The 21302-nt window shown below is 37.4% G+C and overlaps 2 protein-coding genes across 4 annotated transcripts; one reads left to right on the forward strand and one right to left on the reverse strand.

Moving 5' to 3' along the window:
- Positions 1 to 105: 105 nt before the first annotated feature.
- LOC122883702 (trypsin) lies at positions 106 to 4698 on the reverse strand. Of its 3 annotated transcripts, none has more exons than XM_044212761.1 (6): positions 4429 to 4698; positions 3716 to 3787; positions 3249 to 3435; positions 1878 to 2016; positions 1510 to 1764; positions 106 to 624 (listed from the first exon to the last, which is right to left on the reverse strand). In XM_044212761.1, the coding sequence occupies exons 2-6, from the start codon at positions 3768 to 3770 to the stop codon at positions 469 to 471; spliced, it is 792 nt and encodes a 263-aa protein (XP_044068696.1). In that variant the 5' UTR covers positions 3771 to 3787; positions 4429 to 4698; the 3' UTR covers positions 106 to 468. The 3 variants fall into 3 exon arrangements, with proteins under 3 accessions (XP_044068696.1, XP_044068697.1, XP_044068698.1); XM_044212762.1 differs by having other exon boundaries at positions 3249 to 3402; positions 4429 to 4693; XM_044212763.1 differs by having other exon boundaries at positions 3249 to 3402; positions 4418 to 4442.
- Positions 4699 to 9048: 4350 nt separating this feature from the next.
- On the forward strand, positions 9049 to 19963 carry zmp:0000001088 (trypsin-3). Its single transcript, XM_044212764.1, has 5 exons — positions 9049 to 9197; positions 11952 to 12111; positions 16719 to 16860; positions 16979 to 17245; positions 18045 to 19963. Exons 1-5 carry the CDS (start codon positions 9143 to 9145, stop codon positions 18213 to 18215), a joined length of 795 nt encoding a protein of 264 aa, XP_044068699.1. The 5' UTR covers positions 9049 to 9142; the 3' UTR covers positions 18216 to 19963.
- The last annotated feature ends 1339 nt before the right edge of the window (positions 19964 to 21302 follow it).

The following is a 21302-nucleotide window of genomic DNA, read 5'->3' on the forward strand; positions in this document are numbered from 1 at the left end:
ATTATAATTACAATAATACACCAATGAGGAGTGAGGCCAGTCCAGGACACTGGAGAAGCAACAGGGTCCCCACCCGCCCCCAGCAACAAAAACGAAGCCCCCGTCACTGTGGATGGTTTATTCATTCATTCAGTGTTTCTAATAGCATAAGGAAAGTATTAATAGTATCAAATACTATTAATGAATTAATGCAAATCAATTAATTATAAGCATGTTAACATATTTCCAGGAAACCGTATATCTAGAAATGACTGGTCACCCTGGCTCTATATAGCGTACCCCAACATTATAAACTGTAATTGAACTTAGTGTATAAAGTTGACATTTAGTACTAAAACAAACACAAAAAAGTTATTAGCAATAAAAAAAAGGCCATTGAAAATAATGTTGTGAATTTTATTAGTAATAAAAAAGGCCATTGAAAATAATGTTGTGAATTGGCTGCTCATCAAGGATTGTGGCAACTGTTCATGGTGTGTCATTGTCGATAAGCCAGTTGATCCACTGGACGTAGTTCCTCACTTTGGTGTAGACTCCAGGGAAGTATGGGTTTGCGCAGCTGATACCCCAGGAGACAATGCCCTCGAAGTAGCCATTGCAAATAAGGGGACCACCGGAGTCGCCCTGCGGATCACCAGGACAAATTAGATCTTTTCAATTCCAGTCTTGAATGGTATACACTAGTTTGAAGTATTATTATAGTACATGGTTCTAGGGATGGCAATGTCAGCTCGTCAGTCCTCGACTTTGGTCCAGACTGAAATATCTCAGATTTGTCGTTAAATTTTATTCAGACATTCATGGTCCTGAGAGGATGAATCCTACTGACTTTGGTGATCCCAGGACTTTTCTTGTAGTGCCATGAGATCATTTTTAGTGAAATGTCTCAACAACTAGCGGATGGATAGCCATGAAATTTAATACTGACATTCATGTCCCCCTCAGGATAAATTGTAAAACACTTCTATTTGTCCAACCTTAGCTTTAATTTATTAGTGCTAATTAGCTAATTTTACCATGCTAACACGCTAAACTAAAATTGTGAATATTATAACTGCTAAATATCAGCATGTTAGTATAGTCAATGCGATAGTGACATTAGCATGCTAATGTAACATTTCGTTTAAAGCACAACAGTGCTTAAGTACAGCCTCACAGAGCTGCTAGCATGGCTGTATACTCTTAGTCTTTTCATCAGAATAAAAACAGTTACTGAAATAGGATACATGCCTGCAGAGCAATGATGAAAAAGGGGATATTAATGTTAGTAGTGATAATGTGCACTACACAGGACATCATTATGCTACATTGTCGGGTACTAATTCAAACATGCAACACAGAAGCATACAATACACAGCATGCCGAGCAATTAAAAGGAAATATTAATTGTAATAAAATAATGTGTAATATATAAGACAACATTATGCAGCATCATTAGGTACTAATTAAAGCATTTGTCACAAGCTTCCAATACACAGAGCATGCAACACATCTGAAAAAAATCTGTACCTGGCAGGAATCTTTCCCACCCATCTGAGATCCAGCACACAGCATGTTTGAAGTGATTCTCCCCCAGTAGTAATAAGTGCAGTAAGGCATTACTTTCACGTCCACAGCACGTAGCACAGGGGAGAGGTAGTAACTGTAAGATTGTGTCACACCCCAGCCGCTCACTGTGCAGACGTCAGTATTAAGTTGAGGAGTGTCATCATCAGGCAGAGCAGCTGGCTGGACGTTGGCATTCAGCTGTGCCGGCTCACTCAGCTGTAACACAAACCAAACTGTTCGTCCACGCACTGTTCGTCCATTAAGAACAAGAATAAAGAGTGTATGCATGTGTCAAGAGCGTTATTTCAGGCCACTACTCTTCTGCCTACCTTGATGAGCATGATGTCGTTGTTGAATGTCTTGTAGTTATAACTGTGGACATATATCTTTGAGACATTAAAGACCTGTTCAAATCCTTCTGTTGTCTCCAGGTTGTGTTCGCTTAACACCACTTTCATCACACTGCTCCTAATGGCCAAAAACAGACATACGGTTCACATTTTGTCATCATAATTGTATTATACTATGATTTTCTTTTATGATTCTGTTCTGTACACATGACATCTATTGCGTGTCTGTCCATCCTGGGAGAGGGATCCCTCGTCTGTTGCTCTTCCTGAGGTTTCTTCCATTTTTTTCCCTGTTGAAATGTTTTTTTTGGGGTGGAGTTTTTCCTTATTTGAATCAAGTGTCAAAGGACAGAGGATGTTGTAGGTTGTATAGATTTTAAAGCCCCTTTGTGAATTGTGATTTGTGACATTGGGCTATATAAATAAAAATGACTTGACTTGACAAGGTGCATATATATATATATATATATATATATATATATATATATATATATATATATATATATATATATATATATATATATATATATATATATATTACATCTTAACTCTTCTCAAAACCAGTAGTGGAATGTATTTTAGTACTTTTACTCAAGTACTGTACTTAAGTACAAATTTGAGGTACTTGTACTTTAGTTGAGTATTTTCTTCTTACTTTCTACTTCTACTCCAGTACAATTCTGAGGGAAATATTGTACTTTTTACTCCACTACATTTTTTTGACAGCTTTAGTTGCTAGTTACTTTGCAAATTAAGTCGATTGACAGGAAATGTATTGGCAACTATTTTGATAATCTTTTAGTAATTTTTCACGCAGAAATTGTATTTTATTTTGATTAATTTTGAGGTATGGGCTGTTAGTTGAACAAAACAAAGCATTGTGACGGTGTCACTTTGCGCTCTGGGCAATTGTGACGGCATTTGTCACTATTTTCAGAATTTTTACAAACCAAACAACAACATCGATTAATAGAGAAAATAATCAGCAGATTAATTCATAATGAAAATATTCATTAGTAGCAGTCCTGTACAATATAGTTAAAATCATCTCCACCTCAACCAACTACAAATCAAATGTAAACTCCTGCTTTTACATTAATGCGTGATTAATAATAATCTAATGATATAACATACAATAATGCGCCTGTCACAGGGGACATTTTTCAGCATTGAGTACTTTTAATTTTAATACTGTAAGTTACACTTTCAATGCAAGAAGTTGACTTGTAATGGAGTGTTTTTACAGTGTGGTATTAGTTCTTTTAATTAAGTAAAGGATCTGAATACTTCCTCCTCCATTGGTCAAAACATCAGTGTTCATTACTGTAACTGTCTGGTGTCAGTACTTACGGTCTCCAGCAGTGGGCAGCAGACACCACCCACTGAGGGCGCACTAAGGTTCCTCCACAGTAGTGTTGCCTGTTCTCAGACTGCAGGGATGCCTGATATTTGATTGAGTACGGACGGACCTCCTGACCTCCAATGATCCTCGCTGCAAATGTCTCTGTAGACATTGACAATAGGCGCCCTGTAAGTTCTTTTGGTTTTACAACAAAAAAATCCAATTTATTTCACATTTAATGCTCAGTGGTGTTTATAATCGTAATGCACTACAGGAGAGAGGTTGAAGGCCATGTCACCAGAGACTTGGTATATCCTGATATACATACATTTCAGTTTACATCCTCATGTCAGCTAATGCTCTGTGAAAGTCTACATCTTGGTAGCTGTAGACATCTTGAGATTCTACATCTTGAGTCTAGGATTTCATACTTTAGATTATGCACCCAGGAATTAAAAGTTAGTTAGGAACTTACCTGATATTGAGAAAGCCAAAATCAACAGCACAGCAGATCTTCGCATTGGAGCCATATTTTTTTACTTATTATCTGTAATGCAGAAACACGACTTTTAGCTGCTTCTATACACAGTATATAATGTGGCAATTAATTGAATTAGTCTGACAATCCTGATAAAATCCAATTATCTTTGTGTGAATGAACGCATTATCCCAAATTATGGTAGAGTTATACCTTTTATCAATAGGCTGTACACATGTACGACTTTGCAGCCTAAGTGTGAGAAATGTCTCAATTTAACCCTTACTGGACTATGTGTGACACCTAACGGCATTGTGTAGATGATTTTTAGATTTTGCTGTAAGTTACTAAACTGCACCTAATTAATGACAAAAAGTTCACAACCTTCTTCTTTTAGAAACTGACATCAATGGCTAAATCTCATTGCTGATTGGTAACAGTCTATTAATCAACTATAATTCATCATGAGTATCAGAGCCTTGCTTAAAATGTTAATGTTTTATTATTGTACTCAACTGTATTACCATCATTTCATTTTGAAACTACTAAATGAATATTCTAATACAATTTTAAAATATATTACATAAAATAAACTGGTAACAGATCTTTTTTTTGTGGTGAAAACACCATCTTACCCTGACATCTGGGCAGACTCCTGAATATTAATCATTAATTTTGAACAGAAAGGGGTAGAATCACCTTCCACTTACCTTTAAGCCCCAACACAGCAACCTTCAGAGTATCTCCAATTGGTGGGCCCACTGCTCTCCGGTTGCCTTTTATAACTGTAAACTTGTCCAAATCTTTTGTTTCAATTATCTTTTTATCTGGTTTTGTACTGTGATCATCTCACGCTGCAACAATGAAACTGACCTACTACATGACAAAGCTCCAGTCTCTTGTGTCATGTCTGTTTCTAAGCTCTAGTCTTCTGCTTACACCTTGGGTCTATCAGAATCAGAAATACTTTATATGAAGGTATCTGGGATGGGAACGCCTCTACCTACCATCATCATCACCAGGTTATGGACAGAATAAATGTTTATGACCTTGTTGATGTGATGAAATTTGCTCCGACTTATTTGTCGTGATGTGAATTTCTTGCTTGTCCATGGATATAAGTTTATAAGTTTTAAAATGTCTCAGTGACAGTTTTATTTGCATTGTTGAAGTAAAGAACAACTTTTTCCCCCCTGTTTTTAATAAAGAACACTGATCAAAACCAGGTTAAAGACATTATCCCTTCATTGATTTCCCTTTTTAAATCTATATAAATTGCATATAGAGAATTGAAAGGATATTTAACCTTAATTACTCAATTTACTCTCTGGCTGTACATTCTGTTCTCTCCATTACAATTCACATGGGATGGTTCTATTGTACTGCACGCACCTGGTTTTGTTATACACATTAGTGCAGTATTGCACAGATTTATCAAACCAGAGATAATGTAAGACTTCAAAATTTAACATAGGAATGGAATATTCAGTGATTTACAAATACTGCTAACACTACCATAGTAATAAAACGGATACTAATAATGCTACTTTTATCAGAATTAAGACCACGGCTACTACTAAAAACAATAAAAACCCTGAAACTATAACATATATTTTCTTAAATAATCGATTAGTTCGTTTAGTCTATGAAATGTCAAAAAAATAGTTTAAAAATTATAATTTCCCAAAGTGACGTTTTCATGTTTTGTGTGACCAAACCCAAAACCCAAAGAGACTGAATCTACAGTGATACAGGACAGAGAAAAGCAGCAAATCCTCACATCTGAGAAGCTGGAACCAGAGAAAGTTTAGCATTTTTGCCTGAAAAATGACTGAAATGATAAATCGATTATCAGAATAGTTAATTAGTTAATTTTCTGACAATTGATGACTCCATTAATTGACTAATCCTTTCTGCTATGAATAAAATAATACATTAATGAACATAAAGCAAGAGGTGTGAAAAACAACAAGAAGAAAAGAGAGACGCAGTAATCAGATTTGTCTCCTTTGCGGCAGGTGATTGTGAGTAAGAGACAATGATAGAACTGGATAGAAAAGGATAAAGAAATGACAATTTAATTGGTAAAAGTAAATGTCAACAGGGTTCAGATCTGACCCCAGAACATGGAACAAACTGTAGGCTGTACTGATGCACATCTGATTTATTACAATTATGAATCATGAATACTGAACATGTGTGTATAACACATACAGAACGATGCATACTACACTACACATGCCAAATGGGTAACAGAGGAGCTGTTGGCCACTAACGCTGGTTCAAACTTTCATGTTCTCATAGGACATAGGACAACAAAGTGCTGAATATCAATGCTTTCAGAGTACCAACTATATTGCGTTTATAACAGAGTATGCCAAAAAAACAACTGTGACAAACCAAAAATTGGCCCCTAATGCTTTATCAGATTATAGGCCTGATTATTTGCTACAATCATATACTGCCTGATGGAAATCATAATTTTGGTGATTTTATACTTTATGTTATTTATCTGCTTGGGGTCGCAGTGGTAGCAGGCTCAGCAAGGTATCCACGATATATCCTGAGCTACAACGTCCATTTCTTCCTGGGAAAACCTGAGACATTCCCAGGGAAGGTGGGCTATGTAATCCTTTTAGTGTGCTCTGTGTCTGCCTCTTTTCAGAGTACCTTCGCAGGGAGGTGACAGACACATGAGGAGGCGTCCTGATCAAATGCCTGAATCACCTCAGCTGGGTCCTCTTAAATGGGGAGGAGCAGCAGTTCTTCTCACGTTCAGCATACACAACGCCCATATCACTGCTAACACTGCCCTCAGGGCAAAGCTCATCCACCCCAGGTGCTGTTTGCTCTTTGTAAATTCACACTTAGCATAGTTTAAACGTAATGTTTACTAAGTGGAAATTTACACATCACTAAAGTAAAACTTCATTGTTACTAAGTATTTACACCCGGCAACTGGAACTGGAACTGTTATGTAGCTGACTGAAGTAACTGACAAGACTAATGTTAGCTCGCTAGCTAATATATGACCCATTAACCGTGAAGAGTAAAAGAGGCAATATGGAATAATGGTTGACAAATCTAACCTGATAAAATACTGTTTAATAATGATGTAAAAAGTAAGACGATTTTTTAATTACATTTCACAAAAATAGCATAGGCCTACCTCAAGTTACAAAACATGCTAATGACCAAAATAATGTCAGCTAGCTTAGCATAATTCTCTTCTATTCTCAAATACTTGACATCTGTGAAACACACATATTTCTCCATGTATGCACATATAAATTAAACAAAGCCATGCCTACATTAACAAAGGACTGGCAGGTAAGTTAAATGTATTGTTTGTCCCTGAAAAGTGTTATTTTTAGAAGCTATGTTACAGCTTGTGATGCTACAGTGAACTTCCTGTTTACCTAGTTGATTGCTTTTCAATGGACAGCACTATAGATGTTTCCTAGCAACCAATTTACACATTACTTAATGGTCCAGTGTGTAACATTTAGGAGGAACTATTGGCAGAAATGGAATCTAAAATTTTCATTACCTTAGAATAAGCCGTTTTTATCTACAGAGGGAGCGGGTCCCCTTCCACGGAGGCCACCATGTTGCACCGCCATGTTTCGACAGTAGCCCAGAACGGACTAACCAAATACTGACTCTAGATAGGGCTGTTCCCGTTTTTCGTGAGTTTTGTGGCCAGTTTCTCTTAAACGCTTGGAAGGGGAGGGTGATGCGAGCGGTATTCAAATGGTTGCAAACTGCAATTTCACAGCTAGATGCCACTAAATGCCTACACACTGTACATTTAAGTCTTTACTAGCTAAGACAGTTTTAGTTAATGGTACAACCTGATTTAATAAATGACTAATTTGAACTACAAGTTTATTAGAACTTAAGAGGGACTTTACGTGCAAACTTAAAATAATGGATTTATGAATAGCTGAATAGCTTGAGATTGGGTAAAATTATCTACATGTACATAATAGGAATTCCCCCTTGACTAGATGAACATATTTGTAATTTAACCTTTTTCCAAGGAGGAATTGCATATGGTTTGATCAGGAAGCCAGTGCTGAGTCACTGGTACCTTTGGAGACGTGATGACAGTGATACTGGCACTGATAAGACATCAGTGCCACCTCAGACTGTAAACTAAGATTATCTCAGGATCTACATGTCTCCATTCCAGTGAAACATTTTGTTACAGTCATGAATTAGTTATTTTTTAAGTGACTTCAGTTTTTTCCCCCCTAATGTCAGTAATTAAAAACAACACAGACTACTTGCAATCCTCAAGTACATTTTAAAATATTCAGGAAATGTGTCAAACCTGATAAGCTTTGTTTATAATCTTTGTCAAGGCTTACATATGTAATAAAATCAAATACTGCTGAGCCTCTTAACTTACTAAAACAAGAAAAACCTGTATTGATAATGAGCTGAGAATTATATAAAAAGTTAGGAAAGTTTTAGGGATTAGAGTATTGTGGTTTGTCATGTACAGATGACTATTCATTCCAGGGCCAGACAGATGAATGTGAGAGGGAGCTGGCAGTCATGTGTAATGATGACAGCACTTGGACTGAGGAGTGGGTCATGCAGAGAAAAGGCAGTGGTCAGCATTCAGGGGATGTGAGAGATACCTAGAGCGCGACTATAGCTATCAGTAGCAGGGAGGGCAACAGAGAGGACTATTAGCCAGCCGAGGTCAGGAACTCCACAGAGGGATGGCAGCAGTGATGAGACCTGCCTAAGCTGTGCTCCATTTTTAATGACACCCGGCCCTAGAATAGATGTGGAGCAGCAGTGCTGGCTCGACCTGGTCGGATATAAAAGCTTTTGCTGCTTGTCATCAGTCAAAACCCTCATTAATCCTTCCTGGGGAATCAGTGAGGGGAGACTGTACAATGATGAAGAGCTGCAGAGACCCTTACTGTATCTTCTGTCAATTAGAACAACAGTAGCCCATTTGATCCACATTAGGAGTTTCAATCGCAAGCTGAAGTGTGTCAAATATTGGACATAGCTGACAGGGCTACGATAACCGAGTAGCTGTACAATAACATGATAAAACTCTACAGGAGTTCCTGACGTGCAGAATGATGACAACACAATAAACACAGTATATGCTTCACCTTTTATGTGACAGTGAATGGGCCTTCAGTAAACTGGACGAATACATAAACAATGAAGAAGTATAGGACAGCTTGAGTAGGTCATGGAAGAGGTGAGACAAGGGGCTGTGCTGTGGAAGCTTTAATTATATATTGGTCCAGGGCAAGGAGGTGACCATGGAAACGGAAATAGGAACTATAAGAAACCCGAGAGTGCAGGTGTGATGCCTTCGCGTTAAGATTAGACGTAGCACACAGGTGAAACCTCTCTCTGCGTGCAGACTGCTGTTCCCATTGTATCACTATGGACCTGCCATCTTTTTTGCTTTGTATACTGTTGGAAGTCCTGGCTATAAACTGTAAGTAAGCTTCTTTATCTTGAAGTTTATTTATGTATGTCTGAAAGGGCTTTAAGTGAGGTTAAGCCTCTGGGTTACGATGACAGGAAAGTTGGGATGCATACTATGTTGTCAAACATCCTGAAAAACAACATACTCACAGTTTTGGGTTCATAAATTGAATGTGTATTTACATGGGCTGAATGTGTATCTAATATGTTATTAGCATCCCTTCTGTCAATGTTTTAAAAGATCCCTTTTAGCTATACTCTGTGGCACTTTCAGTCCTGATGCTCCCTTCAGATGATCTTTTGACAAAAAAGTGTGACTCAGAGCCATTTTCATCTGGGCATGACAGAGCTTCTTAGTGCTTTAAATCATAAATCACTATAGCAGAGTAATGGGGAAAGGGGGAGAATGTGCATGGATTGTACTTAAAATAAAAATATGAGAATATTTCAGTAGTAAAATGGACACAGCATCATTTTGTTTTGTGATATTTGTAAGATCTGGTTAGGCTTGCCATTGTAATGACACTTCTGTGATGAAAGGCTGTATACTGTAAATACACCTGATTGCAGTTTGTTGAATTTGCTGATATTTTAAAGCTTCATTTAAAACATTAGTATAATGAGTAACATAGTTCAAATCCCTGTAACATGCGCGTCGTTACTCAGTACAACAAAGATATCTTTGAAGTGAAAAGGTCAGTAGAAGTGTGCTAATTCACCAAAAGAATTTGAAACCTCAGGAACAACAGATGAAGGGGAACAACAAAATGACAATAAGTAATTGTGGCCAGAAAAAGGAGACTCCGATAAACATCTTGATCAGGTCTAGGATCTTGGACTAAACAGAACTGCTTAATTTCACAACAGACAATGCTGGAGACTGTTAAACTTTTATTCATTTTAGCTTGTTTTGAAAACATGGACAGAATATGGAAAAATGTTAATTTGTCTGCATTAATGGAAGCTAACTACATTAGCAGTAGGCAGTGAATTACATATAACTGACTTGCTACAAAGTACAGTTTAGCAGTGTGTGCAGTAACCAAATTCAATGCAGCCCACAGGGAAACAATGGGAGATCCATTGTTCAAGGTTCAGTTCCAAGGTCATTACATAACATAAGCTTTCTAATGCACCTGTGTGTGTGTGTTTATCTCACACACACCCATTCCATGCGGTGTATACGGGATAGTTACCATTTTACTCTTGACGTGCACCACTGCTGCTAATTATAGCTTAAGATCAAAATCTAGGACAATAATGAGAGGGTATTGTTTCAGCCCTGACAGCATTGCTATGTCTGAAATGGCTCTCAGTCACTGCAATGTACACTTTGGGTTTTAGACAGAAAATTTCAAATGTTTGCAATGTAGATTATCTCAGGGCTGTTGCCAGGATTTTAGAAATACTGAGGCCATGAGTCCAAGTGGCCCAAAGTCCCCCCCAAGTCCCTAAAGTTTTTAAGAATTCGGATAGTTCATATTTTATTTATTCAGTTAACAAACTTTATTTCCCCATGTAAAGGTCTCTTGCCTGGAATAAAATTCTGATGGGGTTTAATAATGAATCCTTGGCCTAAGTACTCAAATGTAAATATATGAAGTGTGTAAAAGTACTGGAATCAGCCTATAAAACACCAAACACACGTACATTTTTAATTGTAGAATGTAAAGTGCTGCTCAGGTTATTAAAACCCCCACAGAGGATGTGACTCCAGTGTTCTCAATGGTAGCTACAGCCCTGGGAACTCTGAAGGGATGCCAGAAAAAACAGGCCCAATGCTTGTGGGCCTGTTTAGTAAATCTGTAAAGTAAATCACATTTTTAAGGGGCTGATCCATTTGAGTGCTTTGCATCTGTCATTTTTTCTCTTAAAACAATGTTGTGACAATTATAAGACATGTTCAGGTTCTCTTAGTTAGGTTTAAACCTTATTAAACCTAACTGACTGTGACAATTAAAATCTCTATTTAGCGGTGGGACAAGAAAAATTCAGATCCTTTACTTAAGTAAAAGTAGCAGTACTGAGATATAAAAACACCCCTTTAAGTAAAAGTCCTTCATTAAAAATGTCACTGAAGTAAAAGTATGTTAGTATTATTAGTAATAGTAAAAATAATCATAATTCAGAAAAATGGCCCCTGTGAGTGTTATACTATTATACATTATATTATGGAGGTAATTTAAACAATTTTACTGGATAGTTTGTCATATTTTATAAGATCATCATATGTTTTGTATGTAAAAACTTAATCTGTAACTAAAACTGTCAAATACATGTAGTGGGGTAAAAAGTGCAATATTTCCCCCTGAATTGTAGTGGCGTAGAAGTATAAAGTAACAAAAAAAGGAAATACTCAAGTACTTAAGTACATATACTTAGTTACTTTTTACCACTGCTATTTAGGATTCACACCACTACATAAAGAGTAGAAATCCAAATTAAGTCAGTGTGTCTTCTCCAAACTGCGTAAACATCAGATAGATAATGATTGTCAAACTCATCCTCACTGTGAATCAGTGTACCTGAGAGATGAGATTGCTTTTCATTGATCTGCTAAGCCAGAAGCATCTGTGCAGCGAAGTCAACTGTTGTTTTCTTTATGACTTGTACTGTTCTTGCTGATGCTGCAGCTACAGCATTAACACTACAACTGTGTTAGCCCTGTGCGGTTTGCACAAAAACCTTATGGACTGTTATATGAGTTTCTCTCCCTATAAATCCAATCTAAACTCATCTTTATTTCCCTCTGTGTGCGTCGCAGGTCAAGACGTGGCACAGGGACGTATAGTGGGAGGATATGCACCAGTTCCACATTCAATCAAGTACATTGTGTCGATACAGACAACAGAACGTCAGCACGTTTGTGGAGGTTCCTTGATAAATAAGTACTGGGTAATCACAGCAGCACATTGTAATGTTGGGTGAGCAAATTTTTCTTCTTTTGATTTATGTCCACTGAGTATAAAAGTTACTTAACCTCAGGCAGAAACACAAACTTGATAAAGTGGTAAAACAAACCCCAGCTCACAGTGTGCTGTACACCTTTTTCTCCCAATTTAGCTTTTTGTAAGGAGGTTGTATGCAGCAATAAAAAGCCTATTGACACATGATGAACTCAGCTTGACTTCTCTGAGCGTAAATGTGGGTATACGGGATTACATTAGAAGATCCAGTAATTTGGAGGCATATCAGATCTGCAAGTTATCAGGACCGAGAGAAAGCACATGAAAGTGATACAAGCACACCAGTAACAATGGAGATTTGTGGTACTGGAATCTGACACAAGCATATGACGGCCTCAAGGCTCACTGACGACACACTGTAGATTGCAAACAGTTTGGCTCATAAGGAAGCAATCATTTTTGGTGTTAAATCCAGACTCTAAGGTTACAAAGGTACATCAGGAAACTGATATTGGCCTTTTATTCAATGACAGATGGATTGTCAGTGTTGTTAAGTTCCTGATAACCAGTGTTGCCTACTTCTCTATCAGTCAACAAAAACAGCTTCTGTCCTCAAAAACCTTACTGTATTAACAGTAGTTAGTAGTCCAGTAACAATGCTGAGTTGGTTTACTATTCATTTATCTTTATGGTTATATATGTAAATTACATATGTTTTATATAAAACTACTAATTCTAACGTAATATTGCCCGCATTACCTTTTTTAACAACATAATGAGGAAATGGTGTCAATTAACATATCTGACAAGTCGCAAAAAGTTACTACTAGAGATGCAAAGAATAGTCAGTTAATCGCTTAGTGGATCAACAGAAAACGATTTAACAACTGTTGCTTAATTGTTAAAGTTATTTTTTAAGCAAAAACTCCAGTCATTCTCTGGTTCTAGCTTCTCAAATGTGAGGATTTTTGCTGCTTTTGTCTCTTGTACATCACTGGGAACTGAATCTCCATCACCTTGGACTCTGGGAAACTGTGATAGGCATTTTCCACTATTTTCTGACATTTTGTAGACTGAACAATTAATCGATTAATTAACAAAATAGTTGGCAGATTAAGGGATAGGGAAAATAATCGTCCTTTACAGTTCTAGTTATCACTGAACGTACCTGTAAAATGCTCAGTGAAACACAATATCCACTTAAGCATGATTCAGCTTTTTTATATTTATTCTTAGGCAACTCAAAGCACTTGGTTAAGGTTAGGAAGATTAAATTGCTTTAAGGGGGGTTTGCCCCCCCCCCCCAACAATAGCTTTAAAACCATGTCAGTGGGCAGTAGCATGATAATCAGGTTACATGTTGCATTGAATGATGCACACTACAATCTGGAAATACAGAAGAGGCTAAAATGGCCACAAAACATCTGAAAATGAATGTTGACAATGTTGTCAAAGTGTTCAAGTGAAGGGAAATTCACACTACAGATATCATCTACTCCACTTTGTTCTCTCTCACCCTCTGTAATGACTGCCTGTCCCTTTCTCTGTGACTCCTCACTTGTCTCTCCTGCTAATGTGTGTATACAATAATATATTTACAGAATGATACTATATTATTACAATAGAACTATGCTAGGTGTTTGTGTTGTTGTTAAACTGATCCTACAGGTAATTAACAAAGAACATGTACTGTATATCTCTGTGGTAATTACATCAGTCAGTTTTTGCTCGTGTTGAACAGCACAGGGACATAATGCTAAAAGTGGGCAGTACCTGCGCTTCCTCTCTCATCTCCATCACCGTCTGTCTTTCTTCCTCTCAGTTTTTTCTCCCTTCCCACAGCTGAGCTTTGATTGACGGAGTCTTTTCATTTTCGCCGGTCGCAGTGAAGAAAGTAAACACAGGGTCGATTGATATTTATATGTAAATGTTACCAGCCTCTGCTAGGATAATCTTGTAATGAAAATGAAAACACATAGGGGTACCTCCTTTTAACATGAATTTCAACCCTTTACACAAACTGAATTGAAAGAAAAGTATTTCAACTTTCGTTGAAAGTTTATCAGTCTACTATTGGATGGATGGAATTAACGTTAGCTGGCTCACTAGTTAATTCATTCTTGTGAAACTATACTAGCCGGCATGATGATGGAAGGCCACCGTTTAACGTAGCACGACTGCACAGGAGCTATTCGTCAGATGATGTCTGGGGATGAATGGCATTGAACTACAAGCAGTCCACAGGTAAAATTCTCTAGTTACCTGTATCATGCTTTGCATGAATTCAGTGGCTGACATACTGAAAGAACCGCCTGTTGAGTAAAGTTTTTGTAGTAATAACAAGATCATCTACTTCACCACCCACACACACACAAGCAATGGTGGTAATCAGATGAGCAAGTCTGTAATCTCGGCATTGTATAATATCTTTGCCCACCTAACATAATGTTGTCAGTGATTACATTTCCTGCAAAATGTAACTGGCAAAACAAATTAGTCATATATAAACACAGTATGTTGGAGACAGGATTTAAACAAAGGTACCCAGTCGAACTCAAACAGCGGACATTGTAGTTTCTCATCAGCACCTTAAACCTCTGGACCACCAGGACAACCCTTATGTTTATATTACAATTAGTAGTATAAGTATTGTTCTCCCTCTGCTGTGTCACAATTCACTACTCATGTGCGACTTTAAAGTTTGTACACTGGTAGGCAATATTTGTCATTTGTTAAAAGAAAATCCTGCTTTGCTAACTTTTTACACAGCAAGAATACAATTGGTCCGAATGAACGTAAAAGCTGTTTTTGTTAACTTTGCTGGCAGTCGCGCATTCAAAAATAAGGCTTTCATGGTAAAAGAAAACCTCCCATTATTTGATGCCAATGATTTCTTATGTGTTAATGTATAAATTTAGTAGCTTTTAGCAAGATATTTTTCACAGGGGTTTGTGAAGACAAAGACAGAGCTAAAAGGAGAGTGAATATTAGACTACCACTTGTCAGGTAGAAAGAAACATGACTCCAAATGAACATGAATGTTCACATGACTGTTTGCTAACAAGTTCACCATGAAAACTTTATAAGGTAACAATGAGTCAAGCTAAGGTTGTAGTTACAGCTTGTTTCCTCGGAATATACAGTACCAAGTTTCATCCCAACAGACCTTTTTCATGGAAGTCATTTTGACGTCATATCGGAAAAAGCATAGCCTGCATTCCAGTTAAGTGTTCCAGTTCCAGGAACCAGGTACTGTGTATGCTGGTTCACTGTCACAGCTTACTGGAATACCCAAATGGAACAGAGCCATCTTTAAAGGGACAGTTCATCCCAAAATCAAAAATACATATTTTTCCTCTTATCTGTAGTGCTATTTATCCATCTAGATTGTTTTGGTGGAGGCTGATCTCATTCACTTTTCGCAGTTATACCTACGAAAAGTAATGCACTATAATTCGTATATAACCCAGGTAATAGGGAGCCACGAGGCAGTTACATTTATCACTAAGCAGCGACCTCTAGTGGCCTCAGTAATTGTGACGGGATCAAAGGAGGAAGTCAGATGAGGAAGTATTAAGAGCATCAAAGTCCATGTAGGGAGGTGGGTGAATTGGATGGATGGGTCAAACACAGGACTTTCACCCGGGAGACTGGCGTTTGTGTCCCGTGTGAAACCAAAAGTTAACGTTATATTAAGTTACGCTTACTTATTTTAAGTTATGTACATAAGTTACGCAACCTACGTAAGTTAAGTGACTTACATGTTTACGTGACTTACTGTCGGTTACTAACGTAACTTACTTATTTTAACCACAACTGTGAGCTTTTCCTAAACCTAACCAAGTAGTTTTGGTGCCTAAACCTAACCAAATTCCGATTGTTTCACAACGTTAACCACTTATTTATTGTTACCATGACGATGAAGGTCTGGTACGCCTGTTGCTGGACATTTGTAGGATTATGCATGAAAAATGGTGCATTACTTTTCGTAAGATATCTTTGAACCATTGTATGAGGATACGTTCTTTGGTGTGAGTTGCTGAGTTTTGGAGATACCAGCCATAGAGATGTCTGCCATTTTGGAATATAATGGCACTATAATGGCTTATGGTACTGAAAGCGCCAAAAAAATACATTTGAAAAACTCAAAAGCAATATCTCTTTCCAGAAATCATGACCCGGTTACTCAAGATAATCCACAGATTTGTTGTGACCAGTTTCATGTAGGAACTATTTTCTTTGTACTGATAGATGAAACTGCTCACAACAAAGTCTGTAGATTATCTTGAGTTAAATTGTGCACTAAAAAATAAATTTCTACATTTCTATACATTTCTATGGGACTTACCTGATTTTTACCCAACCAGGTCGATACAATCTTGCTAGGAAATCCAATAATTTATTAGACATTAAAATCTCATCAGCTTGTGTGTAAAGGACATTTTAAGAAGAAACAAAAATATATCTATATTTTTTTTCTGCATAGTAAAGGTTGTAGCGTCATATTTAACAGACAGATAGATCCCAAAATGTTGAACTATTCCTTTAATATTAACACGAACCATTTAAAAGTTAACGTACTATCTCTGCTTTACATGACTCTAATTTGCTTTTTATCTCCACAGGATAAACAAGATGATGATAGTGGCAGGGGACTACTCCCTGATCATCTATGAGGGCACAGAGCAAGAAATCCTGCCTCAGCTTTTGGTTCCCCACCCTGAGTACAACAGCACCACCAACAACAATGACATTATGCTTATAAAAGTACAGTATGCATTCTATTGGCCTATTTTTAGAGGATGTTACTCCATCTGTGACTGAATTCATTTCAGTCACACTCAGTAGGTCTGTTTACTGATCACACTGTCCACCATCTCTCCAGCTGAAGGCCCCGGTCTATCTGAACAGCTACATCTCCATCATTCTCCTGCCCCGGCAGGGCGCCTCCATATTGGAGGGCAGAGTGTGTCGAGTGTCCGGCTGGGGATACACTAGCCCCAGTGGAGGCCAGATCCCCTCCACCCTCCGCACTGTCAAGCTCCCCATTGTCTCCACAGAAAAATGCAACAGCAGTGAGTCCTTTGGCGGCTTGATCACAGAAAACATGGTCTGTGCTGGTTACAGTGCTGGTGGAATGGATGCCTGTCAGGTAAGGTTTTACTCAGTGTATGGATACGTTACCATTTGGACAGGTTTTATAAAAGTAGCTTAATTTAAATTGGGATGTGATATTTTCTCGTCGGAACAAAAGGAAAAAACTTGCCCAAATTCTGACTTATATTTGTATCTATATATACGGTACGCATATAGTCATTTTAACTTTTGCTGTTCTGAATTCATTGCAAGAATATATGTAAATCTTTTTATATTTGACTGTGTAGAATAAAAACCATTTCCTAAATGTTTAGATATAACTTCATTTATATACTTCTTCAATAAGTTTTTTTTCTGCCATTACAACTACATCTTGTTCTGTTTAAAATGACCCCTGTGGGAAAGTCCTTGTACAGTATGAGTTACACGATAAGGCTGGCGTCGTATATTTTTCTTTTGTCAGCAAATCCCATTAAACAACCAAAACCAACATTTTGTTAGTACATCTCTCAATTCTTTCTGACTTGCCTAGTCCTGTATATGGCACTCAGCAGAAAGTGCATTTCTCCATTTACTCAAGTACTGTACTAAAGTACAGTTTTGCGGTACTTGTATTAGTATTTCAATGTTATGCTACTTTATACTTCTACTCCACTACATTTCAGAGGGAAATGTTGTACTTATCACTTCACTACATTACAGGAGTTACTAGTTTCTTTGCAGATTATTATATTAATAAGAAACTTATTAATATAATATATTAATAAGTTTCTTGTTCAGTAAAATGTGACTAGTAGGAAGCCTGGAAGAATATCATGTCATCCCTGATGTTTCCTTCTTCTCTGCTGTTTCAGGGGGACTCTGGTGGTCCACTTGTATGTGAGGGCCGGGTCTATGGTGTGGTGTCCTGGGGGAGAGGATGTGCTGATGCCCAGTTTCCTGGAGTCTACACTGCTGTGTCCAAGTACCGCAGGTGGATAGACAACACCATATTTAGCTTCTACAGCAGGTGCAACAAGATTTAGAACCCAGTATTACTGAGATAAAAAAAAAAACCCTCAGTGGAGACATGAGGTTCTTCATTTCAATTTCAGTTCTTTGATTTATTATATTTTCTTTTTACCATTTGTGCACATTTGATTATGTTAATGAACAGTTTGACAATTTGGGAAATATGCTCATTCGCTTTCTTGCCGAGAGTTAGAAGGTCGATACCACTGTCATGTTTGTACGCTAAATATGAATCTACGGCTACCAGCAGTTAGCTTAGCATAAAGACTGGAAACAGGATAACAAAATCCGCCCACCAGCACTGCTAAAGCTCACTAATTTACACGTTAAAATTATCTTGTTTATTTAATTCGTACAAAAAACCAAAGTGAAAATGATAAGTTGTGGTTTTATGGGAGTTATATGTCAGACTATTTATTGGTGCTAAGCTAAGATAACCATTTCCACCTTCATATTGCACAGATCATATGAAGAGGTTTATCGATCTTCTCATCTAACTCTCTGCAAGAAAGCAAATTTCCCAAAAAGTCGAACTATTCCTTTAACTTTTTAAGCTTGAATATTTATCATGTCTGTTGTTGATCTGTTTAAAGCATTTCAAAAACAAAACAAGTGATATATAATCCACCAACACCCCTCTGGTAAGAAAAAAAAGGACATACTGACCACATTTCCACAACATCAAGAATGAGGTGCCATATCACTGCTTCAATTGCTCAAAATCAGTGCTTTCAAAGGCTCATGGGAAACTATCGTAAATGCTGTAAGCAAATGTATGCACAATTAACCAAGTTTAACCAGTGCTACAAGTTCAACATCAAAGATCATATGAGCATTCAATGCTCGTGCACAGGCGATTGACAAAATAACAGCAACGACTGTTCAGTACAATGCAATCCAATACATTACCTTTTTGAAGCTTGCAATGTTTAGTTTTGTTAAGACTGGAACTGAAATGATTAGAAAACTACAACTATTTTGATAATCAAACAACATTTGATGGTTACGGTTTAGGATTTGCTGATTTTTCTTGTCTTGCATTATAATAAACTGATTATGTTTGATTATGTTTGTGCTCAAGGAAATCGTGGTGGCCATTTTTCACTATTTTGTGACATAACAATTAATAAATTAAGAAAATAATCATAAGATGAACTGATGAAAATAATTCTTATTTGCAGCCCAGGAAATTGTTGACTCAACCATAGGGTCATTTTTCACACCGCTGTTGTTTGTGGGTTTGTTGTACTAGATTGCAAAAACAAACATCAAATCATGCTTTTGATCAGCTCTATTAATACTGAATACAGTTATAAATAATACACAAATGGATTGATTTATACCTTACAGTCGCATTTAATCAAGATAAAACCATTAACACATACAGAATTTCTGTCAATCTGAATTACAGTGATTAAAAATCTATATACTGTGTGTGTGTGTGTGTGTGTGTGTGTGTGTGTGTGTGTGGTGGAGGAAGACAAAGCAACTGCCTTTTCTGAGCATATCTGTAAAGGCCCTTAGTTTAATTAGTAAGTCAATGATTACTGCCAATTTCATGTGGTTTATTTATGGACTAGTGGTGTTATAAACCTGGCACTGCATGCATAAAGTCCCTTTATGTGTTAAGAGTTGAGCAAATGCATGGAATTAGGTGAAAAACAAAAAAGAGAGATTGAAATTGTGAGTGTGTTAAAAAACAATGACATGAACTGTAGTGTTTTCTTGTTTTATACACTTTAATAAATTGCTGATGATCCCACTCTCTGGCTGACTTCTTTATTTAAAATTACTGTGCCGGTATCGCAGCTCGGAGGCTTGTTGCTGCTCTTTGCTTCTTAGTGGAGACTTTTAACAATGGATTACACAAGCTGGTTGGATAGATAACTCTCATGCTGTGTCATTTATACCCAAAGCCATTACTGGGGGACAATTAATAAGTGACTACACTGATTAATTTTTCAAAACTTACAGCGATCTCTTTTGTTATAAGAGTGTAACTCTTAGTTGCTTGTCACCAGGCTTTCTGAAACAGCTGAGGAATTATCCCCAAACTGGACAACCTTCATGAAATATACATGGAGCCAGTCTTCCCTCTGAGCAATCTGTGTAATGGCTCTACGGTGTCGCTAGACTTCTTCCTCAGCCAGCAGTGATTCCTGTAAAGACTTGCAAAGGCGAAGCCAGGTGAAATCAGTACAGACTGCATCACACCTGATAGGTGTCAGGATATCACAACAGTATGAATAGTTGATGGCCTACTTCAGAGGTGTCTCTGGTTTCACTGCTAAGCCCCGTTTGCTATGTAATGATGGGTGTGTCAGTGCCCCATGTGATTGATGGATTTCAGGGCTTTTATGCCTCTGATTTTACAGGCTTGGTTACATAAAGGCTGATTCCTTTTGTTCTGGCATGAGAAGGCCTCTCCGTGGAGTGTTAGAGTATATCGCGTTCCAGGGTTCCCTATATGTTCACTGGCTCACAAAGGGAAATGTCCCTCATTGGGTTTGTGTGTTTCATGTGGAAACGTAATGATCGAGGCATACAGATTGTGACCATTCCCCAAACAGCTTCTCCCAACGGACTATGCTTTGTGGAAGCTGGGATGACATGTTTTACAGTGATAATGGCTTCTTTTCCCAAAACTAGGCCACCAGAATCCATTATTTTACAATATGTGTTATTCATTCAAAGAACAAAGTTTACTTTGCTGCCTCGGGCAGACATCAGGGGTGGCATGGCATACACATAAACAGACGTTTAGGCAGCGGTGGAAGAAGTACTTAGATCCTTTACTTAATTTACTTAAGTATCGATACAACAATGTAAAAATACAGCAGTACAAATATAAAATCCTGTGCAGAAATAAGTATATAAATAAGTATCAAAAGTACTGGTTCTGCAGAAAAACTACTTACAGACTGATGCATGTAGCATTTTACTGATATAGATGGTTGAGGTGGAGCTATACTTAACTAACTAATAACTACTTTATATACTGTTAAGTAGTCTAGTCCAGTGGTTCACAACTGAAGGGTCAGCTCCGTCCAAGGGGTCACAAAATTAATCTGAGGGGTCATGACAGGATTAATAAGGCAGGA

This window comes from Siniperca chuatsi, linkage group LG10, assembly GCF_020085105.1.
Source record: "Siniperca chuatsi isolate FFG_IHB_CAS linkage group LG10, ASM2008510v1, whole genome shotgun sequence".
Classification (NCBI taxonomy): Eukaryota; Metazoa; Chordata; class Actinopteri; order Centrarchiformes; family Sinipercidae; genus Siniperca; species Siniperca chuatsi.